The sequence below is a fragment of the Eleginops maclovinus genome, chromosome 20 (assembly GCF_036324505.1).
Source record: "Eleginops maclovinus isolate JMC-PN-2008 ecotype Puerto Natales chromosome 20, JC_Emac_rtc_rv5, whole genome shotgun sequence".
NCBI classification, from domain to species: Eukaryota; Metazoa; Chordata; class Actinopteri; order Perciformes; family Eleginopidae; genus Eleginops; species Eleginops maclovinus.
Genome location: NC_086368.1, coordinates 30,017,884 through 30,045,741, shown reverse-complemented (window position 1 = coordinate 30,045,741; position 27,858 = coordinate 30,017,884). Strand labels below are relative to the sequence as shown.

The 27,858-nt window shown below is 44.2% G+C and overlaps 2 protein-coding genes across 3 annotated transcripts in view; one reads left to right on the top strand and one right to left on the bottom strand.

Moving 5' to 3' along the window:
• LOC134882178 (dedicator of cytokinesis protein 3-like) overlaps window positions 1–13,226 on the top strand; it is a 46,411-nt gene extending 33,185 nt beyond the window's left edge. Inside the window, 18 exon segments of the mRNA XM_063909769.1 lie at window positions 101–249; window positions 666–752; window positions 870–974; window positions 1,108–1,249; window positions 3,139–3,305; window positions 4,580–4,666; window positions 4,767–4,946; window positions 5,957–6,040; window positions 6,144–6,260; window positions 6,853–6,980; window positions 8,612–8,709; window positions 8,712–8,731; window positions 8,818–8,899; window positions 8,994–9,112; window positions 9,568–9,658; window positions 9,766–9,885; window positions 11,842–11,927; window positions 12,400–13,226. Of these exon segments, the coding sequence (XP_063765839.1) occupies window positions 101–249; window positions 666–752; window positions 870–974; window positions 1,108–1,249; window positions 3,139–3,305; window positions 4,580–4,666; window positions 4,767–4,946; window positions 5,957–6,040; window positions 6,144–6,260; window positions 6,853–6,980; window positions 8,612–8,709; window positions 8,712–8,731; window positions 8,818–8,899; window positions 8,994–9,112; window positions 9,568–9,658; window positions 9,766–9,885; window positions 11,842–11,927; window positions 12,400–12,942 (2,405 nt within the window). The 3' untranslated portion in view covers window positions 12,943–13,226.
• Window positions 13,227–20,160: 6,934 nt separating this feature from the next.
• Window positions 20,161–26,729, bottom strand: LOC134882981 (butyrophilin subfamily 1 member A1-like). Of its 2 annotated transcripts, XM_063911044.1 has the most exons (6): window positions 26,596–26,729; window positions 24,436–24,780; window positions 23,427–23,462; window positions 22,160–22,435; window positions 21,909–22,049; window positions 20,161–21,458 (listed from the first exon to the last, which is right to left on the bottom strand). In XM_063911044.1, the coding sequence occupies exons 1-6, from the start codon at window positions 26,663–26,665 to the stop codon at window positions 21,343–21,345; spliced, it is 984 nt and encodes a 327-aa protein (XP_063767114.1). In that variant the 5' UTR covers window positions 26,666–26,729; the 3' UTR covers window positions 20,161–21,342. The 2 variants fall into 2 exon arrangements, with proteins under 2 accessions (XP_063767114.1, XP_063767115.1); XM_063911045.1 differs by lacking the exon at window positions 23,427–23,462.
• Between the last annotated feature and the right edge of the window lie 1,129 nt (window positions 26,730–27,858).

The window sequence follows — 27,858 nt, the reverse complement described above, 5'->3', positions numbered from 1 at the left end:
CACACACACACACACACACACACACACACACACACACACACACACACACACACACACACACACATTGAGGGAAAGATGTCTGACTGCTGTCGCTCCACAGAGGCTGCGTTCACGCTGCTACTGTACTGGGAGCTGCTGCACTGGGACGAGCGTCCTCTGAAGGACTTCCTGCATTACCCCGCTCAGACCGAGTGGCATCGCAAGGAGGGGCTCTGCAGGAAGGTCATCCACTACTTCAACAAGGGCAAGGTGAGGAGGGGGAGGCCGACACACACAGACAATACACACATAGATATCAGAGGTGCATCCAGAGACGTTATACACAACTTCAGCAGGATAATCTTCACATTTCAACACCTCTATCTGATTTCTGAAGTAAAAGCTAACGTTGGGCTATAAAGGAACTACAGCACGGTCACATGACTTCACGTCTCCACCGCTAAACTAAAGGAGGCTAATGTTGGGCTATAAAGGAACTACAGCACGGTCACATGACTTCACGTCTCCACCGCTAAGCTAAAGGAGGCTAATGTTGGGTTATAAAGTGTAAAGCATTATAAGAAAAGAAAGTGCTCCTCTTTTTGTTCGTCTTTTGTTGATACTGATTCACTGTGTGTGTGTGTGTGTGTGTGTGTGTGTGTGTGTGTGTGTGTGTGTGTGTGCAGTGTTGGGAGTTTGGTATCCCTCTGTGCAGGGAGCTGGCCTTCCAGTATGAATCTCTGTACGACTACCAGAGTCTCAGCTGGATCCGGGTGAGCTTTTATTCTTCTGAATCAGCAACAACACACTCCCCATATCCCTGTAACGCTGTAAGACATTATTTTATTGTGTGTGTGTGTGTGTGTGTGTGTGTGTGTGTGTATGTGCAGAAAATGGAGGCAGCGTATTACGACAACATCATGGAGCAGCAGCGTCTGGAGCCGGAGTTTTTCCGGGTCGGATTTTACGGCAGGAAGTTCCCCTTCTTCCTCAGAGTGAGTTTGTACAGGTACCTCTGTATACCATCCATGATGTTTGAGTGGAGATAAAGAGTGGGTACTGTTGAAAATTCCCTTTCATTATCCTATCCATTTTCTGTTAACGAACATGTTGATTCGTCCGCTCCAGAACAAAGAGTTTGTTTGTCGCGGCCACGACTACGAGAGGCTCGAGGCCTTCCAGCAAAGGATGCTGGGAGAATTCCCTCAAGCCATTGCCATGCAGCATCCCAACCAGCCGGACGAGGCCATCCTGCAGTGTGACGCGCAGTGTATCCTTCAGTCTGCAGGAGAGGACTCTTTAAAGTAGAGACGCTACATACTGATATACACCTGAACATCAGCAGGAGAGGACTCTTTAAAGTAGAGACGCTACATACTGATATACACCTGAACATCAGCAGGAGAGGACTCTTTAAAGTAGAGACTACATACTGATATACACCTGAACATCAGCAGGAGAGGACTCTTTAAAGTAGAGACTCTACATACTGATATACACCTGAACATCAGCAGGAGAGGACTCTTTAAAGTAGAGACACTACATACTGATATACACCTGAACATCAGCAGGAGAGGACTCTTTAAAGTAGAGACACTACATACTGATATACACCTGAACATCAGCAGGAGAGGACTCTTTAAAGTAGAGACACTACATACTGATATACACCTGAACATCAGCAGGAGAGGACTCTTTAAAGTAGAGACACTACATACTGATATACACCTGAACATCAGCAGGAGAGGACTCTTTAAAGTAGAGACTCTACATACTGATATACACCTGAACATCAGCAGGAGAGGACTCTTTAAAGTAGAGACTCTACATACTGATATACACCTGAACATCAGCAGGAGAGGACTCTTTAAAGTAGAGACTCTACATACTGATATACACCTGAACATCAGCAGGAGAGGACTCTTTAAAGTAGAGACTACATACTGATATACACCTGAACATCAGCAGGAGAGGACTCTTTAAAGTAGAGACTCTACATACTGATATACACCTGAACATCAGCAGGAGAGGACTCTTTAAAGTAGAGACGCTACATACTGATATACACCTGAACATCAGCAGGAGAGGACTCTTTAAAGTAGAGACACTACATACTGATATACACCTGAACATCAGCAGGAGAGGACTCTTTAAAGTAGAGACTCTACATACTGATATACACCTGAACATCAGCAGGAGAGGACTCTTTAAAGTAGAGACGCTACATACTGATATACACCTGAACATCAGCAGGAGAGGACTCTTTAAAGTAGAGACACTACATACTGATATACACCTGAACATCAGCAGGAGAGGACTCTTTAAAGTAGAGATTCTACATACTGATATACACCTGAACATCAGCAGGAGAGGACTCTTTAAAGTAGAGACACTACATATTGATATACACCTGAACATCAGCAGGAGAGGACTCTTTAAAGTAGAGACACTACATACTGATATACACCTGAACATCAGCAGGAGAGGACTCTTTAAAGTAGAGATTCTACATACTGATATACACCTGAACATCAGCAGGAGAGGACTCTTTAAAGTAGAGACTCTACATACTGATATACACCTGAACATCAGCAGGAGAGGACTCTTTAAAGTAGAGACGCTACATACTGATATACACCTGAACATCAGCAGGAGAGGACTCTTTAAAGTAGAGACTCTACATACTGATATACACCTGAACATCAGCAGGAGAGGACTCTTTAAAGTAGAGACACTACATACTGATATACACCTGAACATCAGCAGGAGAGGACTCTTTAAAGTAGAGATTCTACATACTGATATACACCTGAACATCAGCAGGAGAGGACTCTTTAAAGTAGAGACTCTACATACTGATATACACCTGAACATCAGCAGGAGAGGACTCTTTAAAGTAGAGACTCTACATACTGACATACACCTGAACATCAGCAGGAGAGGACTCTTTAAAGTAGAGACTCTACATACTGATATACACCTGAACATCAGCAGGAGAGGACTCTTTAAAGTAGAGACTCTACATACTGATATACACCTGAACATCAGCAGGAGAGGACTCTTTAAAGTAGAGACTCTACATACTGATATACACCTGAACATCAGCAGGAGAGGACTCTTTAAAGCAGAGTTGCCATTGCTCCTTGACTCCGGCCTCAGACCTGCAGATCTACGCTGTGACTCCGGTGCCGGACAGCCTCGGCGTCCTCCAGATGGACCGAGTCCCCGACCGCATCAAGAGCTTCTACCGGGTCAACAACGTCCTGCGTTTCAGATACGACCGGCCATTCCACAAAGGCTCCAAAGACAGGGACAACGAGTTCAAGGTGAGCGGGACAAAGACCCAGCTGCTTGTTTTTTAAAGATCTGTTTTATATTTCTAAATGTGGATATAATCCTCTGCTCAGGACTCTTGTAAAAGAAGTCAACGTGCATTTGGTTTACAGAATAATTACTGCCTCAATGTCAACATAGAAAAGAAATATTGAAAGATAACTCAGATGTTGTATTTCTAAAACGGATATAAAGGATGAAAAAACACAATTGAATTCAGCATTTGAGTTGTGAGTGAATGCACCTCTGTAAAAGGACCCTTGTGTGTGGGAATGAAAGGGATTTTAGCCTTTGTAGACCATTTACATACACTAAAACCTCCATAACACACTACAGGAACCCACAGAAAGCTGAATCAGGCGTCTTTAAAGTGCTTTAATATGAACGCATTCATTATCCGTCTTTATATTTAGCTTTCCTTTTCTTTCAACAGCAGGAACGACACACTTTTTCAGACATTTGCTCCTTATTTCATGTATTTTATTGGCCAAGGTGCCGCTCGTTCCACCTTTAAGGACACGTCAGTCGTGTAAAACACTGGATAAATCTGCTGGTTGTGGGACTTTTTGGACCAATTACAAACCACGCCCTACACACTCCGTCTGTAGTCTGACTCGCAGCTGAACGAGGCTCCCTTCTTCGGGGGGGGGGTGGGTGTCGATACAGCAGCAAGCTTTGGGACAAACTCCCCTCTCTCCGACAGAAACAGGAAATCCTGTAACTTTATCGTAACGACGGTTTCAAATCAGCATCTCTTAGACAAAAAATCACAAATAACTCAAATAAAACCGTGTGGAAAATCTAAGAGTTGTCATTTTTTTCTGCATGAATGTCAAGAGAAGAATTTAGAAAGAAATGGGAGTTTACGGGGAAGCATGGGGAACAAAAGAAAACATTTGAATTAAAGAAAAATCTGGGAAGTGTTTTCTTGACTTTATGTTAAAAATGTCTCTTTTTTTTGTAAACCTCTTTTTGTTTTATATTCTGATGTTTATCAGCTGCTCAGTTTTTTTGCTGTAAACTTTGGATTCAAATGCACACATTTCTAGACTAAAGTGTGGATATGCTCCAAAGTTAAAAACAACAGGAGGTCACATGAAGTTGTAAACATCCGTATGAAGATAGTAAATGTTTGCAGAAAGGTGATTCATTGCGGACACACAGGTGCAGACTCGCTGTCGGAGGGCTTGATAACCCACTCCCCGTCCACACGGTGTCGGGGGCGGTTTGGAATGGGGCCTCAGTCTCACCGCTCGTTGTGTTTCAGAGTCTGTGGATCGAGAGGACGACGCTGATCCTGACTCACCCTCTGCCCGGTATCTCTCGCTGGTTCGAGGTGGAGAAGAGGGAGCTGGTGAGTGGAAACGGGAGAAACATTTCCCCTGAGCTCTCGGTGTGTGTGTGTGTGTGTGTGTGTGTGTTCACGGAGCTTCTCCTCCCGATGTGTCCTCCAGGTGGAGGTGAGTCCGCTGGAGAACGCCCTCTCGGTGGTGGAGAACAAGAACCAGGAGCTGCGGACTCTGATCAGCCAGTACCAACACAAGCAGCTGCACGGGAACATCAACCTGCTGAGCATGACGCTGAACGGGGTCATCGACGCCGCCGTCAACGGAGGCATCGCCCGCTACCAAGAGGTCAGACAGTATAACGCTCAGGTCGTCAGTGACGTAAAGCTGCTGGTAGACCTGGGATAAAGGGAGAACACTCTCTGATCTGAGTTGCTTTCTCTCCTGTCAAACAACAGGATGCTCTTTCTGAATTCTATAAAAGAAGATCTGTGGAACTGATGGTTTTCAAATGATTTTAATAAGATTGATAAAAGTCGTTATAAGAGCAGGATCATCTTTCCGAGTCTGGAAAACAGGAGGAGCAAAAGGTTTACCGGGAACTTTTGTAAAGGCTTTTTATACTTTACAATCAGGTTAAGAAACACAGCTGTTGTTGTAATACACGTGTCCTTATGGCTGTCATGGTTTTTAAGAAAATACATACAAAAGACATATAAAATGTACACGTTTTTCACCTGTTTTTAAAATATGACCCGTAAATAATTCAACGGCCCCGGCCGTGGCGCGACTGGCTGGGGCACCTGCACCACACGCCGGCGACCCGGGTTCGATTCCCGACCCGTGGTCCTTTCCGGATCCCACCCAAACTCTCTCTCCCACTTTCCTGTCACTCTCCACTGTCCTATCCCATTAAAGGCAAAAAGCCCCAAATATATTTTTTTAAAGAATTCAAGACATTGGGAAGATTTCCTGTTTCCCCCTCAGGGCTTCCATACTTCGATCTTAATGTCTGAGTCTTTTTAATTGGATATAGGTTGTTAAACAATACAGTTAGAGGGAAATGTGTGCTTGGGATTATTTGGGTATTTAATCCGTTTTTCGCGAGAGAGAATTTAGAAGTGTTTTTGCTTCACCCTCCGACCCAAAGGTTATAATGAATTACATTTATTTCTGACAGTACTCGTATTACACCAATATTTAAGTCCCCTCGTCTTTGTTCACGCAATTAGAAATTTAATTGACTTTTTTTATTTTTAACGTTTCTGAGAAAACAAAATATTCCCTTTGGTTCAGATCTCCATTGTTGTTTCACAGCTGATCCTCCTCCGTCTCTGATGTCCTTTCTTTATCTGCAGGCGTTCTTTGATAAGGAGTACATCACCAGCCACCCTGAAGACACCGAGAAGATCACACAGCTCAAAGACCTGATGCAGGAGCAGGTGGGCCGTCTCTGACACATGGACCTCCTGCTGATGTACTCATACAGACCCTCAACCTTCAGGGAGTGTTGGATTATTATAAATGCTCTCCCTCCCCCCTCAGGTTCACATCCTGGGAGTCGGGCTGGCCGTGCACGAGAAGCTGGTGCACCCGGAAATGCGTCCCCTGCACAAGAAGCTGATCGATCAGTTCCAGGTGATGAGGAGCAGCCTCTGCCATGTGAGGAACCATCCAGCAGTACTCAGATATACTGCAGTACTCAGATAAACTGCAGTACTCAGATATACTGTAGTACTCAGATTACTATAATACTCAGGTCTTGTTGTTGAGTAAAGTAGAAGTACTCAGATCTTGTACTTGAGTAAAGTAGAAGTACTCAGATCTTGTACTTGAGTAAAGTAGAAGTACTCAGATCTTGTACTTGAGTAAAAGTAGAAGTACTCAGATCTTGTACTTCAGTAAAGTAGAAGTACTCAGGTCTTGTACTTGAGTAAAGTAGAAGTACTCAGGTCTTGTACTTGAGTAAAGTAGAAGTACTCAGGTCTTGTACTTGAGTAAAGTAGAAGTACTCAGGTCTTGTACTTGAGTAAAGTAGAAGTACTCAGGTCTTGTACTTGAGTAAAGTAGAAGTACTCAGGTCTTGTACTTGAGTAAAGTAGAAGTACTCAGGTCTTGTACTTGAGTAAAGTAGAAGTACCAGAGTGTAGGAATACTCTGTCACAGTAAAAGTATTCTAAATGTTCCTCCAGTAAAAGTAGAAAGTACTCTCATCTAAATGTACTTAAAGTATTTGTACATGTATTCAGAGCAGTGTTTCTCCGTCACGTTGCAGGGTCTTCCTGGTTTGGAGAAGTCTGGATCAGGTGCCAACACCCCCCGAATCCTGGCCTCCCACAGCCCCATGAGCCCCGAGAGCTTCAAACTCATGCACCGACACAGGTCAGCATCACACACACACACATCTTCATCACACTTCAAAGTCAGAACACACACATCATCCTCTCTCCATCTTTCTTCACAATCACTGATTTCATCCGTCTCTACCCTGAAGGCAGCATCTCCCTCCAAAACCTTTATGATACTTATACATGTAGCAGGATAATTTCCAGATATTAACACCACTTTAGGATTTCTGAAGCTAATGTTGGGCTATAAAGGAACTACAGCACGGTCACATGACTTCACGTCACCACCGCTAAGCTAAAGGTGGCTAATGTTGGGCTATAAAGGAACTACAGCACGGTCACATGACTTCACGTCACCACCGCTAAGCTAAAGGAGGCTAATGTTGGGCTATAAAGGAACTACAGCACGGTCACATGACTTCACCTCACCACCGCTAAGCTAAAAGAGGCTAATGTTGGGCTATAAAGGAACTACAGCACGGTCACATGACTTCAGCTCACCACCGCTAAGCTAAAGAGGCTAATGTTGGGCTATAAAGGAACTACAGCACGGTCACATGACTTCACGTCACCACCGCTAAGCTAAAGGTGGCTAATGTTGGGCTATAAAGGAACTACAGCACGGTCACATGACTTCACGTCACCACCGCTAAGCTAAAAGAGGCTAATGTTGGGCTATAAAGGAACTACAGCACGGTCACATGACTTCACGTCTCCACCGCTAAGCTAAAAGAGGCTAATGTTGGGCTATAAAGGAACTACAGCGCGGTCACATGACTTCACATCACCACCGCTAAGCTAAAAGAGGCTAATGTTGGGCTATAAAGGAACTACAGCACGGTCACATGACTTCAGGTCACCACCGCTAAGCTAAAGGTGGCTAATGTTGGGCTATAAAGGAACTACAGCACGGTCACATGACTTCACGTCACCACCGCTAAGCTAAAGGTGGCTAATGTTGGGCTATAAAGGAACTACAGCACGGTCACATGACTTCACGTCACCACCGCTAAGCTAAAGGAGGCTAATGTTGGGCTATAAAGGAACTACAGCACGGTCACATGACTTCACGTCACCACCGCTAAGCTAAAGGTGGCTAATGTTGGGCTATAAAGGAACTACAGCACGGTCACATGACTTCACGTCACCACCGCTAAGCTAAAGGTGGCTAATGTTGGGCTATAAAGGAACTACAGCACGGTCACATGACTTCACGTCACCACCGCTAAGCTAAAGGAGGCTAATGTTGGGCTATAAAGGAACTACAGCACGGTCACATGACTTCACGTCTCCACCGCTAAGCTAAAGGAGGCTAATGTTGGGCTATAAAGGAACTACAGACGGTCACATGACTTCACGTCTCCACCGCTAAGCTAAAGGAGGCTAATGTTGACTCATTCCTGCACCACTCAGTGTGTTTTCTACCACCCGCTGCACACGTCAAACTTTCTGATATTCTACCATCTTCTCTGTCTCTCTCTGTCTCTCGCCAATCCCTCTCATCATGCACGGCTGAACCTCCTGCATCGCCTCGTCTCTCTCTGCATCGCCTCGTCTCTCTCTGCATGTTCTCGTTGTTGTTTGTCGGCGATTTTCCTCTGCATGGATTCTTGCTCTTCCTTTTTATTCCTCCCTTACTCCCTGGTTACCTCCCCCACCCTGCAGTCCCATAGCTGTTCTGACTGCTGTGCGTCCCTCCCCCTCCTCTCTCTCCTCTCCCTCTTCCAGTGAGACGGTGGGCAGCCTGTTGATCCTGGAGCATCCGAGGACTTCTACCGCATGCAGGTGAGAGCACCCCTCCCCCCACCCCTACTGATGGACTCATTCCTGCAGATATTGTATTTACTGACCATCACCCTTCCTCATTGCAGGCAAGCCCCTCCTCCTCCAGCCTAAGCTCCACCCACTCCGCACCCTCTCAGCTGATAAACTCCGCCCCCTCCACCATCAGAGGTGAGCGACTCAGATTCCCTGCATCTTAAAGCTGTGTTTCAGACTCCTGCGTTTCTAAATCTCTCACTTTAACGTGGATCTCCGGTGTCGGCAGTTGGCTCCCCTTCTCTGCCGGACAAATACCGACACAACCGAGAGATGCTGATGCTGCTGCCGCCTCACAGAGACCGGCCGAGCAGCGCCATGTACTCCAACATCACGGAGAACGGACAGGTACGGAGGCCAGGGAGGGACTGAATGATGCATCGAAGGTTTAAAGTCTTTATTTGCAAATCCCCGGAGAGACCCGAGGTTTATGATCTAAGAGGAGGTATTTCTTGTGTCTGCTATTACGTTTGTTTTGAGACTAACAGATCAGAGTTTCTTTGGTAAATCTTTAACAACTTCCCACTGAAGAAATATCTCCCAATTTAACCTGTTTATTATCCCGAGTGAGAACAAATACAGGTGCTCCATTTTGTAAATTGTTTTCTCTGCAGTGTTTATGATTCATTAATCATCATCAGAGTTTGTTACCCTTAAATGGTTTCAGTATCGTGGAGAATACAGGCTGTGTTAAACATACAAAGATGATCAAGGCCACAGTATTTAATTTAGATATGTACTGTGTCTTTCGAGGACATTTAAAGCCCTAAATGTTGACATGTGTTCTCTCTCTCTTTCCCCAGCCGACGAACCTCCAGAGGGCCTTGTTCCACCAGGTGATGATCGGACCCTGTAAACCCTGCAGCGACCCAAACCTGTCCGTGGCTGAGAAAGGTGAGAGCGCCGACAGAAGGAGAAAGATATTCAATACATATAAATCTACAGATCCCTTACCTTTCTCTCTCCCTCTCACTCCTCCCACCTCCTCCCCCCTCCTCCAGTCCTCACCACCCCCAGTAGTTGGAGTTTGGACAGCGGCACGAGGGACGTCCTCCCCTTCCTCTCAGCTCATGTCGGCAGCGTTATGGCGCCTCCCGTTCCCCCCCGCAACCTGCCACATGGTATGACCCTCTCACTGTGTGTGTGTGTGTGTGTGTGTGTGTGTGTGTGTGTGTGTGTGTGTGTGTGTGTGTGTGTGTGTGTGTGTGTGTGTGTGTGTGTGTGTGTGTGTGTGTGTGTGTGTGTGTGTGTGTGTGTCACCTGCATGTTGTCTTGTGTATTAGATGTGACGTATGTAAAGGAAATGTTCCTGTCTCAGTATGAAGGATGAAGGGGGGGGTGTTCCTGTGGTATACCTCTCTGTGCATGTCAATGGTCTGCAAAAGCTGAAATCCCAAAGTTCCATTGTACGTGATAGGCTAAAGGGGGCGGGACATCTGTGAGCTGTTGACCAATCACAACAGAGCCGGCCTGTTTTTGTGATGAAGTAAAAATGAATGTGACATTTGAGCCGGGGGAAGTCGAAGGTGTGTTCCTCTTTCCAGCACGATATAAATGTACTGTTGAGAGCTTGGAAAAGGATGGAGTCTTCACACACTCCCTCCCTCCCTCACACACAACCCTCCCTCACACACTTTTCCTGCTGAATCTCACCCCTTTCTCTCTCTTCTCTTCCTGTCCGTCCTCTCGGTCTCTATTTCAGTCCTCCCTTGAGTGAGGGAACCAGCCTGCTTTAAGGCGGAGTCTGTAAACACAGCTACAAGAATCTGAACAGAAACAGGAAGCGTTGTAACTCTTAGAGGACAAATGCAGTGGCAAACGTCTTCTCCTTTTTCCCTCTCATGTTCATGAGCTCTCAGGTACAAATCTGTGGTGGCCGACAGGTGCTGATGCGTAATGATACCAAAAATGATCATGAAACGACGGCTCCTGCTGCTTATTTTATCCATAGACGTCTCATTTTCAGAGACAGTTGAATGATATGGTGTCAGTATTCATTTGGATTGGTTGAAACGTGCTGCAGCTTCAGAAAGGATGCAGATATAGAAACACAAATCAGAACTCACACAGAACACCTGCAGCAGCTCTTCAACACATGCAGCATCTAGAGAACATTCAGCAGAGGAAACATGAGCAGTTTACTAAAAGCTGCAGAAACCAAACGCTGCAAGAAGCTCCAACACAACGGAGACCAGGGGACACTAAAGAGAGACGCACACAGCTGGAGACCAGGGGACACTAAAGAGAGACGCACACAGCTGGAGACCAGGGGACACTAAAGAGAGACACACACAGCTGGAGACCAGGGGACACTAAAGAGAGACGCACACAGCTGGAGACCAGGGGACACTAAAGAGAGACACACACAGCTGGCAGACCAGGGGACACTAAAGAGAGACGCACACAGCTGGAGACCAGGGGACACTAAAGAGAGACACACACAGCTGCAGACCAGGGGACACTAAAGAGAGACACACACAGCTGGAGACCAGGGGACACTAAAGAGAGACGCACACAGCTGGAGACCAGGGGACACTAAAGAGAGACGCACACAGCTGGAGACCAGGGGACACTAAAGAGAGACGCACACAGCTGGAGACCAGGGGACACTAAAGAGAGACACACACAGCTGCAGACCAGGGGACACTAAAGAGAGACGCACACAGCTGGACAAATATTTTTTGTCTCCAGCTGTGTGCGTCTCTCTTTAGTGTCCCCTGGTCTCCAGCTGTGTGCGTCTCTCTTTAGTGCTCATGTTTCCTCAAACTGCTGAATGTTCTCTAAAGTTGCAGCCGCAATGCATTGTGGGACATCATGTTCATGGTCCAGAGTTTCCTGAGCGGAGGTTATAAAGGAAGCTCTGAAGCTCCTTTCCTTCATCTAGAGAATCTGATCAGCTCCTATCATGGGGTCATTTCACTCCGCTAGGAACCTTCTTCAGCCAAACTGACAATTAGAACTTGACCCATTACTCTTCTCCCACTCCTCACCTCCTCCTCCTCCTCCTCCTCCTCCTCTTCTTCTTCTCTGGTCTGAGGTGTGTCTCTCAGTCAGTCCTGCTGTGTCTCCCCCTGTAGGGCAACACCTGTCGATGCACTTTGACGCTTTCCACCACCAGGTCAGCGACCTTCCTCCAGCTCTCCCTGCGCGATCCCTAAGAAAGGTACCCTCCTCTACCACCTCTTCCTCATTCTTCTCCTCCTCCTCCTCTTCTTCCTATTCACTCCTGCTGTCTGGATGAATGTCTGTCTGTCAGTCTGCCGCCCCAAAGAAACGTTACTATTTCTAAGGAATAAGGAATGGGCTTTTTTCTTTTGGTCAGACTTTGGTTAAAAACACTGATCCTCTGGAGCCAACTGGGAGACACACTGCTCCTGTGTGCTCTCTCAAGTCCAACAACCTCTGAGTTTCAGTTTAATGCTCACAGTTTCATAATATCAACGCTGACTTTTAAATAGTCCGAGAGCTTTCAGATTGCCGTTCTCCTGTATCTCCGTCTGGTTTCCTGTCTGTGTTTTCTGCCCCTCCCATTTTCTGGTGTTTTTCTGTCCAGCTTCTTCTCTGTCCTCCCCGGGGATCTGAGTATGATCATTACTTCCTATAACGAGTATTTCTGATGTCCTCTCTCTCTCCAGTCTCCCCTGCACCCTATACCTGCCTCGCCCACCAGTCCTCAGTCCGTCCTGGATGGCAGTAGCTCCACCCTGTCGGGCAGCGCCAGCTCGGGGGTCTCCTCCCTCAGCGAGAGCAACTTCGGCCCCCCGTCCTCCTCCTCCTGCGACCCCCCCACCGGCACCCTGGATTCGGCCCCCAGCTGCACTACGGACCCAGAGGACCTGGACTACCAGCCAGTGCGGTTCAGCGGCTCCGAGCCCGAGGCGGGGGGGCAGATCCAGCCCTCCGGACACCCGCTGCAGCAGCAGGACCTCCAGCACCTCCACTACTACCATCACTACATCCCCCACCTGCCGCCGCTCTACCACCTCCACCACGAGCCCCCCGCCCTGCCCCCCAAACCCTACCTCAGAGAGGGGTGTATCCCAGAGGAAGACCCCCTGAATGCCACCCAACCACCGACGCCACGCCCCATGCCAAGAAAAATCTCCCAGCCGATCATCGCCGCGACCAAGGAGGAACAGGCGAAGGTGGCCTGGGAGACCGGGGTCCGCGAGGAGTAACGGGGGGGCGTGGGGGTCATGGGGTTTAAATTGATAAACGTTTTATTCCAGAAGACAGAATCTGATAACCAAACTAATGGAACATTCAAACCCTCACCTCGCCTCCTGTCTGAGCACAGAGCCACAAACCACCGTCACACTGTCTCACGTGCGCTGAAAGGGCCCGTATCAACCAGACCATCACCCCCCATGAATGATCTTGGTGTCAAATCACACAGTTCTGACCACGTAGAAACCAAATTCAGACGCCAGGCCAACTCTGAGCCACACCATCTAAATCAAATCGGCTTGGGGTTGGGGGGGGTGGGGGGGGGGGGGCTCACGGGATTGAAATTCACAAACTTTTCCAGAAGTGAGAATAAACCCAGACTAACTCTCCGATATGATAACCAAACTAATGGAGCATCTGATTACTCGTCTTGTATCAGCAGAAGCACGTTGATCCAGATTCAGAGCAGTTTTAATTCATCCTCGTGGGGGGGGGGGGGGCTTGATTCATTTTTAACTATTTAATCACTAAATCCATCACGGAAATGTTGCACCCGTACTGCACGGCACAGACTCACGTGATTTCATTTTGAATCATAACGTCATCATGGCGGGGGGGGGGGGGGGGGGGGTTTACATTTACAGACTTTTTCCAGAAGAGAGAATATGTTATGATTCAATTCGATACGGTTCGATTCGATACGATACGATACGATTCGATACGGTTCGATACGATACGATACGGTTCGATACGGTTCGATACGGTTCAGTTCGGTTCGATACGATACGATACGATTCGATACGGTTCGATACGATTCGATACGATACGATACGATTCGATACGGTTCGATACGGTTCGATACGGTTCGATACGATTCGATACGATACGATACGGTTCGATACGGTTCGATACGGTTCGATACGGTTCAGTTCGGTTCGATACGATACGATATGATTCGATACGGTTCGATACGGTTCGATACGGTTCGATACGGTTCGGTTCGGTTCGATACGGTTCGATACGGTTCGTTACATTGTCAGAGCGATACATCACGATTCGATCCGTTACACTTTATTCTCCTCGTGAGGAATTTATTTTCACACCGTCCTGCAGTTCCACCAAAGACAGCACATCTTAAAGACGACAGGGAACACCAGGGAAGACAACAGCATACTGACACATGACTACAGACACAGATAGACGGGAAACCCAGAGACCGATAACAGCACCTCCTCATCCCGTCTGTTAGCCTGATTCGATATTGAATCACTAAAGCATTTGAGAAACGTTGCACCTGTACTGAAATTGCACAGACATGAATCTACGTCATGTGATTTCATTTACAGACATGACCTGAGCACGCAGAATTACCCCGCCGTGTAACCTCGCTCTGAAGACAGGCAGCACTTTGACGAAGCAACAGAGCACCGAAACAAAAAGCATCACATTTAAAGTTATTTCTATGAGTGCATTTTAGATGCTACACAAGCAGAGAGTGTTGACCGCCCTGTAAACACCGACCTGATAATAACAAACACAAACAAACGGATTCTTCAACACGCGACCGGCGAAAACGGTATATATTTTCCCACAGGAACATCAGAGTATGTAGATAAATGTAACACATATATATAAGTATATAAATCTAATTTATATTTAATCCTAACACTTTGGACTGAAGGTGAAGTGTAGAAATATGCAAGATGCCGTGAACGTGCACAAACATTTCATTTAAGCTTGTGAGGGTTTCATTTGTGACGAGGCAACAAGGCAAGAGGATGGAGGGAGTTTTCAGAGAATAATAACTATAATAAAAATACACGTTTTTCCATTTTTTAAAGAATGACTGTACATTTTTGAAAGTGTTTTGTATGCCTGTTCATTTATTAAAGGGTAAACAGAGACTTTGAGCACTGGATGTCTTCATAGACTTCCAGACTGGAGTTGATCTACTGTGAACGGACATTTCTTTTTGGTTCTGTTTTTATTTGAAAATGTGAACCTCTTCTTCTTTTTAAGCCACCAGTTTAAACGATGTACATATTGTCCTCTGTGTGATCCTTTGTGTTGGACATGAACAGCTTGTTCCTCAGACACTTTTAAACTACCTTCAAAAGATATTTCACTTTAAAATATGTTAAACTTTAACGCTGGGGACATTTTTCTTCCTCTGTGGTTGCAATTAATACAAGAACTGCAAATGTGGATCCATCCGCCGCTGAAAATAGTCCCCAACAATCCACAGGACATTAATGAACATTGTTTTTAAATATAATTAAACTGCATATTTACAAGCCATTTTAATTCCAGGTTGACTTTGCTTAATTTTGACGATCTTTCTTGTTATTATTTAGCAGTTTTTATCGTTTTGTAAATCGTATTTTCCTGCACAAACTCAGCTGTTACACTTGCTTTTATGTAGTGAATTTAACACATTTTAAATCTGCTAAAAGCACCTGTTTAGGACGGAATCCCAACATGGCTGTGTGGTGTTATTCGCACGCTGTAAATTATGATTACCAGGTTTTTATTTTATTTATTTGGATCATTTGTGTAATAATTAACAGAGAGAGAGAGAGACGTTAATGATTGATCCACGGTGTTAAATGTATTGCACTAAAAGGCTGATCGCTCTATTATTTAATGAATAGGTGCACCAAGCTAAAGCTAATGCTAATAAAAGCCTCCTGCAGGAAATCCTTCATTGGGATTATATTCTTTTTGATATGCATGACAATAACCCCTTTCAATGCAACACAGGATTATAAGGTTCCTAATCAAAAAGACAAAGTTCAAGAAGATGGATTTATTAGTTTATTAGAGTTAGTGTTAGCTTGGTGTAGCTAACGTAGTTTACGCTCACTCCTCATGGGAACACAAACAGTCAAGAGTTTTGTTGATGAGTTTTTAACTATGCAAAGCCTGCTGGGATCAGAGAGGTTTTCAAATTTGGTGTCACTTTAAAATATTGTAGTTTTTGGGGGAGTGTGGCCAACAGAAACACAAAGGTTCCAAAACTCATGCAGAAACATCTGCAGCAGCTCTTCAACACATTTAGAGAACATTCAGCAGCTTCAGGAATCATGAGCAGCGTGAGACCAGGGGACACTAAAGAGAGACGCACACAGCTGGAGACCAGGGGACACTAAAGAGAGACGCACACAGCTGGAGACCAGGGGACACTAAAGAGAGACGCACACAGCTGGGACCGGAGTACTGGGTGACCTTGTGACCTCTCAAGCTGTGTGCGTCTCTCTTTAGTGTCCCCTGGTCTCCAGCTGTGTGCGTCTCTCTTTAGTGCCCCCTGGTCTCCAGCTGTGTGCGTCTCTCTTTAGTATCCCCTGGTCTCCAGCTGTGTGCGTCTCTCTTTAGTGTCCCCTGGTCTCCAGCTGTGTGCGTCTCTCTTTAGTGTCCCCTGGTCTCCAGCTGTGTGCGTCTCTCTTTAGTGTCCCCTGGTCTCCAGCTGTGTGCGTCTCTCTTTAGTGTCCCCTGGTCTCCGTTGTGTTGGAGCTTCTTGCAGCGTTTGGTTTCTGCAGCTTTTAGTAAACTGCTCATGTTTCCTCTGCTGAATGCTCTCTAGATGCTGCATGTGTTGAAGAGCTGCTGCAGATGTTTCTGAGTGAGTTTTTAAATCTGCATCGTTTCTGAAGCTGCAGAGTGTATCTCCTACTGAAATCTGTTGGGCAGTAGTTTAGCTGTCGGCCTCCGGACATTATACTGACTCCAGGGATGGAAAGAGGAGATCCCTCTCTTAGAGAGGCAGCATGTTGAGACACTAAAACTCAAACACACTTTTTTGTATCTTGTTTTTTCGTACACACTGTGATGGATTTAAAGAGGACGGGTTTTATTTTGTGTACATAACGAGCAGAGAGTATTTATACGGATCATAAAGGGCAAACCTTGAACATGTAGATTGTGATGTCTCGCCTTTCTGGTGTAAAACTGTTTTTAAAGCTAGAAAACAGCAAACTAAATCTCCTGTCGAATTATTCTGATTTATTTCCGGGCAGCTGAGGGTTTATTATTATTTTGTGTATTTTGCATCAACGACACATCCAGAATCCTATGATGGGATGTCTGGTCGTTGCTAATAAGTACTTTCTCTTGTATAAAAGTCTCTTTGTGTTAGCATGGGTATAAACTGTGACGTGTATGACGGTAGATGTAAATACTCACGTTTTCCTACTCACTAAACAAACTGCTGTGTTGTGGATTCATGATTAATGACATTAAACAACGTTTTATTGACTCAGTTATGATCCCGTCTGATTTCATTTTGAATTAAAGGAAATTAATCAAAGTGTTTAAATTCTCCGTTAGGTGCACTCATACTTTTTATTAGTTTCATTTGAATGTGTTTGATTACTCAGTAAAGGTCACTCCAATATCCGTTGGACCGCCTTTAGCTTTGATTAAAGGCGGTCCAACACTGCCCTCTCCCACCTGGACCAGAGGAACACTTATGTGAGAATGCTGTTCATTGACTACAGTTCAGCATTCAACACCATTGTGCCCTCCAAGCTCATCATTAAGCTCAGGGACCTTGGGCTCAACAGCGCCCTCTGTGACTGGATCATGAGCTTCCTGACGGGCAGATCCCAGGCAGTGCGGATGGGGAACATCACATCCTCCACCTTGACCCTCAACACCGGAGCCCCTCAGGGTTGTGTGCTCAGCCCTCTCCTCTACTCCCTGTTCACGCACGACTGCGTGGCCACACACAGCTCCAACACCATCATCAAGTTTGCTGACGACACGACCGTCATCGGCCTGATCACAGACGGCGACGAGACGGCGTACAGAGAGGAGGTCAGAGCCCTGACATCTTGGTGCCAGGACAACAACCTCCATCTCAACGTCAGCAAAACAAAGGAGCTGATTGTGGACTACAGGAAGAGGCAGAGAGAGGCACACACACCCATCTGTGTGACGTCAAGGGAAGCTAGCGATGTGATTGGCTTAGACATAGTGGACAGCGTGGGCTGCTGTGGTCGCCTGAGTACTTCTACTTTACTCAAGTACAAGACCGGAGTACTTCTACTTTACTCAAGTACAAGACCTGACCTGAGTACTTCTACTTTACTCAAGTACAAGACCGGAGTACTTCTACTTTACTCAAGTACAAGACCTGAGTACTTCTACTTTACTCAAGTACAAGATCTGAGTACTTATACTTTACTCAAGTACAAGACCGGAGTACTTCTACTTTACTCAAGTACAAGACCGGAGTACTTATACTTTACTCAAGTACAAGACCGGAGTACTTCTACTTTACTCAAGAACAAGATCTGAGTACTTCTACTTTACTCAAGATCAGAGTACTTCTACTTTTACTCAAGTACAAGATCAGAGTACTTCTACTTTTACTCAAGTACAAGATCTGAGTACTTCTACTTTACTCAAGTACAAGATCTGAGTACTTATACTTTACTCAAGTACAAGACCTGAGTACTTCTACTTTACTCAAGTACAAGACCTGAGTACTTCTACTTTACTCAAGTACAAGACCGGAGTACTTATACTTTACTCAAGTACAAGACCGGAGTACTTCTACTTTACTCAAGTACAAGACCGGAGTACTTATACTTTACTCAAGTACAAGACCTGAGTACTTCTACTTTACTCAAGTACAAGATCTGAGTACTTATACTTTACTCAAGTACAAGACCTGAGTACTTCTACTTTACTCAAGTACAAGACCTGAGTACTTATACTTTACTCAAGTACAAGACCGGAGTACTTATACTTTACTCAAGTACAAGACCGGAGTACTTCTACTTTACTCAAGAACAAGATCTGAGTACTTCTACTTTACTCAAGATCAGAGTACTTCTACTTTTACTCAAGTACAAGATCAGAGTACTTCTACTTTTACTCAAGTACAAGATCTGAGTACTTCTACTTTACTCAAGTACAAGATCAGGGTACTTCTACTTTACTCAAGTACAAGATCAGGGTACTTCTACTTTACTCAAGTACAAGACCTGAGTACTTCTACTTTACTCAAGTACAAGATCTGAGTACTTCTACTTTTACTCAAGTACAAGATCAGAGTACTTCTACTTTACTCAAGTACAAGATCAGAGTACTTCTACTTTACTCAAGTACAAGATCTGAGTACTTCTACTTTACTCAAGTACAAGATCTGAGTACTTCTACTTTACTCAAGTACAAGACCTGAGTACTTCTACTTTACTCAAGTACAAGATCTGAGTACTTCTACTTTTACTCAAGTACAAGATCAGAGTACTTCTACTTTACTCAAGTACAAGATCTGAGTACTTCTACTTTACTCAAGTACAAGACCTGAGTACTTCTACTTTACTCAAGTACAAGATCAGAGTACTTCTACTTTACTCAAGTACAAGACCTGAGTACTTCTACTTTACTCAAGTACAAGACCTGAGTACTTCTACTTTACTCAAGTACAAGATCAGAGTACTTCTACTTTACTCAAGTACAAGACCTGAGTACTTCTACTTTACTCAAGTACAAGATCAGAGTACTTCTACTTTACTCAAGTACAAGACCTGAGTACTTCTACTTTACTCAAGTACAAGACCTGAGTACTTCTACTTTACTCAAGTACAAGAGCTGAGTACTTCTACTAAACCAAGTAATGTGCATTAGTATTATTATACTTCTCTTACCGTGTTCCCGTCCTACAGCAGACACACGGTAACAAAATCCCCATCAACCCTGTTTGTCTCGACTGTCCTCCTCCTGAAGTCCTATCGTTGTTAGGAAACCCCCAACATGAGAGCAGAACATACACAGAGGTTGGGTAAACATTGTTCCTTCATCTAAATTACACAAATAGTCAAGATCACCTTTAAATCCCTCGTGTGGTTTCAGGAGCTGTGGAATGTACAATTACCGATGAAACCGCTCTAACTTTATTTTTGGGATAACATTGAGTCTGAATTAGGGGTTATGTTTGTCATGTTACTTTTAAACTGTGAATTACTTTAATGACAATGTTTTACCGATGTGCCGTATTTCACCCAACTCCATTAAATTCATCACATTTGGATGTAAGGACTTTATTGAGACAAAGTAAAGTCAAGTAGAACTTTAAAAACGCCGTCAAACATGATTTAAACGTTTGTAACACAGTAGTCTTTCTGAAGCTGATGTTCCGTATTTTACTGGAGTATTAAATTCTAAATAAATTAAACTCGTTACATTTTTCCACTCAGTAAATAAAATATGAAAAACAGGTGCAGTTATTAAATACAGGTTCAATGTTTATTCATTTATAACAGTGGTCTGTGCAAAAGCAAAAGTGCATTCCTTATTTGTGCTTCAGCAGAACATACACAACAACAACAGTGGGTCATTTTTTGGCAGATAATACAGTCAGCAGGTAACACAATAAAAATAAAGGAAACAGAAAACAAACTCAGAATATCAGGCAGCGCTTTTCATCTGACAACATAAGAAACCCCCTCAATAATTCACAGTGAGGTTTGGAGAGATTATTGTTCAGAATGAAACTCCAGGTCACTTTGGTGTAATGCCATGATGTACGGTTGAATAATCCCCAGAAATGGATACGTGTATTTACACATTCATAAATTCATAATTCAATAAAAAAGTGATCAAAACAATTATTAGAGTTCCCTCAAAGACACAGAGTGTTCCTGCTGCCTTCACAACTAGCTCAGATCCGCTTCATCAGCCCATTCAGACTGATAATCCTCTACCATGAATAGAATTGAAAGACAAAAACTAAAGCTTCTTATGGATATAATAAACATCATATATGTAACACAAGATATAATTCATAACATCCTTCAATTAACACATTCAGACTGACCAACCAACTATCATTTTCCAGGAGTTCATTTAAAAACAGATCAACTTCAGACATTTTCTCAAACAACAAACTCCACCTTCTGATTGGCGTTCCCTGAATTGCAAACAAATCAACAAATTAAGGAAAAATATAAAAGTGAAAGAGCTGGTTTCACAGGAACCTGTAACAGGCTGCTCATAAAGAGTAACTGCATCTGGATTATTCCTGCCAGATTCATCCTCTGCTTATCATCGAAAGAGATAAAGGTCTTCCTAAAAACAGTAAACTTTAACAACAAGGAATATATTTGTATACATTCCCTTTAAGATTATTCCCTTTAATGCCAGTTCTGTCAAAATACTTTGAACTCATTTTACCTTAATCACAATCTGTAATATCCTGTTTCAGATTATCTGATGCCTCGTTTCCACACAGCTTTGAGTTTGAATGTGAGTCAAACTGGAGTTCATTCCTTCCTCTGGAACGTCTCTCTGGAATGAGCTTCAACTATTTAGACGTCGTTAACGTGAGCAGCTTATTTCAGAGCGAGGAACATACTACGTACCCCCCACACACACACACACACACACACACACACACACACGTTACGCTAACACTGATTGCCTGACTGCAGTGGCTGATCTGAGGATTCTGTAACAGAGCTGTTTAGTGAGCGAACTGAACCGTCTTCCATGTTGATGATATATTCTCCCTCCAGAGCAGAACCTGCAGCAGAGAAAATCAAACATAGATTACATAAAGTCAACTTTTATCCAAACAGAAATATTACTGATGATCCAACAACAACATGTCCTTCTGGGTATAATCTCTCAGAGTGAGTTTGTTCTTGATGAATGTTTGAGTCAGCAGGAATGAATGTGTGTGTACAGATGACCCCTGAGGGACACCATCACACACTCCTCCTGCAGTCTGACTGAGACTTTGATTCTCTTCTCATTCAGGTCTCTGTTTCCACTGCTGTACATTACTCATGCTTTCAGTCGTCTGGTATCATCGTTTATATCTGGATGTGTTTGTGGTGTCAATAAATCGACCTGATGTAAACACTAACACAATGAAGCTCATCTGAGAAGACACAGAGACCAGACTCTGGACACATCTGATATGTTGGTGTGTGCAGATTAAGAAGAAATACATAGAATTATATAAACGTACCTTTACTGTGGAGTATTTTAATGCGCTTTGCACGTTCAAGAACACACAGAACTGCAGCAACAGTTAAAACTCCCAAAACAAATGAAGTGATGCCAACACCAACCATGGTCCCTGTGCTGGATGAGTCCTCACTCTCTTTCTCTGAAAGACATCACATAAAAGTAAAGTATATAAATGTAACTTTATATCACATTTAAAGGCATCTTAGAGTCTTTGAAAGATAAAAACATGAAGAATCAAACTCATCTCACCACTGATGTGCACAAAGATCTGAGCAGAGACCCGATGCTTGATGTCCTCCTGAGAGACCACACACTGGTAGCGGTCGGTCCTGGTCACATTAACGCAGAGAGTGATGAAGACGTGGTCTTCCTCTGGGACTCGTTTCTCCTCAGCATGGAGGATGCTTCCAGTGCTGCTCTGCCACTCTGCTTTAGTGTTCACAGAAGCACCAGGAACCTCACACTGCAGATACGCCCAGTCTGCTGTGGCAGTTAGAGTCGTGACGGACGGCTTTGGAGTTGCAGCTGTGAACAGAAGGAACACAAAGACTTATGAGGGACGGATAAACTACAGAATAGAAACATAGAAAATAGAGAGAAGCAGGGGCTGAGCTCATCACGATCTATAGGCAACAGCAGAATTGGCCTCTTATTGAATATATATTGATCTGGCAAATCTTCATAAACCAAAAACTAATCACCAGGTTTCTAAAACTAGTTTCTAGGAAACGTTTACTTTATTCTCCACATAGGCTATGGTAGGTATGGTCTCCACATAGGCTATGGTAGGTATGGTATGGTCTCCACATAGGCTATGGTAGGTATGGTCTCCACATAGGCTATGGTAGGTATGGTAGTTAACAAATTGTGCAAATTGCCTAACATATGCAGGTTAGCATCCAGCTGTTTTTTATGTGCTGGGGACTCCTACTATACATTTATAACATAAAACTCAAACATTTAAGGGTTCCCAACAGGACTGTAGGCTGGCAAACAGACTGCAAGGGGATACTTGTTTCAGGGAGGTAAAACACAGCACACAGGCACAGAGACTCACCTGGATGCAAAGAAACAAAACAGAAAACAAGAACAGGGAACATCGCGCAACGACAGGAATCCTGATTATTTGTCTGGATTTCATGCTGTTTACATCAAGAACAAGTTTTAAGGGAAAGATTTTTTACCATTTGACCTCAAAGACAGATCAGGAGAAAACAGCAGGCAGCCTGGACTGATGATGTCACTGATTTCTACAGCTGCAGTGTGTGCTTCATCTCTGTCACACATTATTCAAATTAAAGACGTAGACGCATCCGTTGTCCTTTAGACATTGTAGATGTTGAGATCAGAGATAACATCCAAACCAGGACTCTCCTCATCTGTCTTTAAGGATAGATCACTGGAGCTAATAGCTAGGCCCTCTGTCTACCTGCTGCACCAACACCAATGGGAAGCCATCTAAATATCTGAATGATACTGAGCTGCAGCACACACTGCTCAGTGACGTCAGGCTCACCTGAGTTTTCTCTTGATCGGTCCTTATAGATGAGATCTGAAAGACAAAGTCATTTCTCCATTGAGGATTAATAAAGTCTTCCTTCTTCTGCAAATAATATGAATAAGCTTAGCATAAGGACTGGAAGGTGCAAGGACATGCAGCCAAACAATGCTGGAGTTAAGACACTTAAAAATCGTCTTTTATGAGGAAGGAAATGCATTCACAATTTGAGGGATGACACGGAAATAAAGAGTACCAAAAAATCACAAAACACCAACCACATATATCACTTAGAGCAAGGACAACAAATCATCACCTGGGTAATTATAGAGACAGTATAACAAATCAGAGACTGGTGGCCTACCGATTATAGATCCATATGGAAAGACAAGAAAGTTAGAAGAAGAGAAATAGATGTTAGTTAAATGTGTATAGATCTAAAGCATTGCAGGTTGAAAGGTCTCAGAAGTCCCAGTTACTGAAATATCTATCAAACTGGAACAAGAACCAGCCACAAAGAAGGATGCTGGTTATGTCGTATTTATACTGGGAAAGACCTGCTCTGAATATCTTACTGAGGTAGCAAACCCTGATTTCTCTCCTGGCTCTCAGTACCTGAAACTCCTACTGCCATATTCAGACCATAAGCACATTTTTGAAGCTTGTAAAATAAAAAGAATGTTAAAATAAAACATGAACCCTATCTTTGAAGGAGCACAACATCTCACAATTCCTAACACCATAGGTCCAAAACACTCCCTGAATGTTGGATTTCATTTACCAATCCTGGAAAATCTATCTACATGGGGCCAAATGCTGATTTTGGGACTTGGGAAAGTGATGGTGAATTACAATCAGGGCAAATGTCTAACAACCCCATGTGTTACCATCACTTGTACATATGTTCATCAGGAGAATCGAATACTATCTGATAACTGCAAAGAGTTACTGTAACTGCTCGTCTGACGACAGGCGTTCTTCATTCATTTGGATGTGTAGTTCTCATGGTGTTGCTGAGAGTACTCACCAACATCCAGCTCAACGTAGAATGTCTGACGAGGCTGCAGATGTGGAAAATAACAGGTGTATCTTCCAGCGTCGGACGCCTTCGTGTTTCTGATGATGATGGAGGTGTTGCCGTGCTTCAGTTCTCCAGGAAAGTGTGAGACTCGACCTTTGAACTGCTCACTCTGACCTGAACGACCGTTGTTGTAATGAAAGCTTTTGTCATCGTACAGGAAAACCTCCTGCAGGACTTCTCCTCCAGGACCGACTTTCCTCCAGTCAAAGACAAGTCTTTCAGCGTTCCTGCCGATGGAGACTGGTAATACAGCATCACCACCGCCTTCTGGAACCACCACTCTGACAGCATCTGGAAGAGAAAGCACGTTTAATCATGACTGTCTAAATACATGATTCTGTTCAATGCATAAACACACATACAACATGAACCTGCCATCCCAATTGTTTAGAAACACCAGTTTAAAAGCAAAACAGTGAGTGATCAGACTGATGTGGATATTTGTACGGCTCATAGGGTTGCCGGTTCAAGTCCCTGAACACACCTTAAAAAACGGAGTGTGGACTGCTACTGGGAGAGGTCTCAGTTCCCCCCCTGGGCCCTGCTGTGGTGCCCTTGAGCAAGCCACCGGACACCGAAACCTGCATTAATCATGCCACACCTGAATGTCTTATTTACACCCCAACATCACAGCTGCTTTTCCTACTTTCTGCTCACGTTTTATTTTAGAGTAAACACCATCTAACCGACCCAGCGTTTTCACTACAGCTGCCTCATGCTGATGGAGTAAAGCCTCTCTATGTTCTCACACAGTGATGAGCAAACACAACATGAACACTCCTCTACAGAACATGTACAGTGGGGAGAACAAGTATTTGATACACTGCCGATTTTGCAGGTTTTACCACTTACAAAGCATCTAGAGGTCTGTCATTTTTATCATAGGTACACTTCAACTGTGAGAGACGGAATGTAAAACAAAAATCCAGAAAATCACACTGTATGATTTTTAAATAACTAATTAGCATTTTATTGCATGACAAGTATTTGATCACCTACCAACCAGTAAGAATTCCGGCTCTCACAGACCTGTTAGTGTTTCTTTAAGAAGCCCTCCTGTTCTCCACTCATTACCTGTATTAACTGCACCTGTTTGAACTCGTTACCTGTATAAAAGACACCTGTCCACACACTCAATCAAACAGACTCCAACCTCTCCACAATGGCCAAGACCAGAGAGCTGTGTAAGGACATCAGGGATAAAATTGTAGACCTGCACAAGGCTGGGATGGGCTGCAGGACAATAGGCAAGCAGCTCGGTGAGAAGGCAACAACTGTTTGCGCAATTATTAGAAAATGGAAGTTCAAGATGACGGTCAATCTCCCTCGGTCTGGGGCTCCATGCAAGATCTCACCTCGTGGGGCATCAATGATCTTGAGGAAGGTGAGGGATCAGCCCAGAACCATACGGCAAGACCTGGTCAATCACCTGAAGAGAGCTGGGACCCCAGTCTCAAAGAAAACCATCAGTAACACACTACGCCGTCATGGATTAAAATCCTGCAGCGCACGCAAGGTCCCCCTGCTCAAGCCAGCGCATGTCCTGGCCCGTCTGTAGTTTGCCAATGACTATCTGGATGATCCAGAGGAGGAATGGGAGAAGGTCATGTGGTCTGATGAGACAAAAATAGAGCATTTTGGTCTAAACTCCACTAGCCGTGTTTGGAGGAAGAAGGATGAGTACAACCCCAAGAACCCCATCCCAACCGTGAAGCATGGAGGTGGACACATCATTCTTTGGGGATGCTTTTCTGCAAAGGGGACAGGACGGCTGCACCGTATTAAGGGGAGGATGGATGGGGCCATGTATCCACTTTTGTCCTTCAGTTATGAATTCTTTAAAGTTAGTCAGTATGACAACATCCAATAATATGAATCTGAACTCATTTATAAGATCATATTAATGTAGAAGAGACGTCAAACCTTCGCTGTAATTATTGTGTTTTAAACAATGAAGCCTTTTAAGACTGAATCTAGAATCTTTAGCAGGGGCTAAGCTAGTAAGCTCACGTTAGCTTCAATGCATTGACACCAATGCCTTCTGTTGCTAGCGTTAGCATTAGCGTTAGCGTTAGCACAACAGAGCAGTTGATAGCAGCTTCTTACCGGGTTTCTGTCCCAGAGTTGCTCCAGAGAAAGTCAGCAGAAAGAGAAACTGAAGTCTGAAACCAAACATGTTTCACCGCAGGAACAACACTATTTTACAGAGATCACGTTTAGCTGCTGCTTCTTCTTCTTCTCTTTGGGTTTAATGGCGGATCGCAACGAACTTTAGGTGCATACCACCACCTACTGTACGAGAGTGTAACATTATGTCATTTACCCTTTCTTAATTTTCTTAAAGCCTTCCTGGTGACTCTTACCCCCTCTCCCTCTGTTCCCAGTATCCCCATTAAATCCCAGTCCCTCCCCGCCTCTTGGACTTTATCATGTAGCCTTTCTCTTTCTACTGCATACATGGCACAGTGAAGTATGATATGTTCAACCTGTTCTTTCACTCCACAGTTCCCACACCTGTCACTATTCCTTTTCCCCAGTACAAACATGGTGCCATTTAAACCTGTGGGGTCCAATCTGAGTCTGGTTCTGATGATGTCCTCCCTTCTGCTCCTTTCTTTGTAGTTCGTCGTTATCACTGACTTTTGTATTTTATGGTACCCCTTTCCTTTATGGTCTTCCTCCCACCTTTTCTGCCATATCTCCTTTCCTTTCTTCTTAATCACTGCTTTTCCTTCTCCTTTTCCGAGTGGAACTGGTACTGTTATTTCCTTTTGTAGTGCCCCTTTTGCTAGTTTATCAGCACACTCATTCCCTTTCAGCCCCTCATACGCTGGTACCCAACAGAACTGTACATCCATGTCACATCTGTGAAGCCTTAGCAAACTATGGTTCAGTTCAATGGTTAAATGTTCTCTGACAGATGTTGTTGACTGAATGCTTTCCAACACGGCCATTGAATCTGTGCATACCACCACCCTATCTGGTCTGACCTCTTCCACCCACTGTAACCCAATAATGCCTGCCACTACTCCTGCTGTATACACTGATAACTGATCAGATAGTCTTTTGGAAAAAGATATTTGGAACTCAGGGACATACACACCAATTCCCACACACTCCTGTTTGTTCTTAGAACCATCTGTATATATTTTGAGATACCTGTAGTAGTTGCTCCTCAGGTAAATACTTGTTTTAACTCCTGCTTCATTTGCCATCGTCTTTTCTTTTCCAGAACACTCATATCGATCTTTACTTCTGGGAATAGCCGAGGTGGAACGCTACTCACTGGGGTGTTCCTGGTGAACCCTAAGGCCTCCATTCCATATTTCTTCATTTGTTCGTCCCTTGTCCCCCCCAGACCCTAACCCC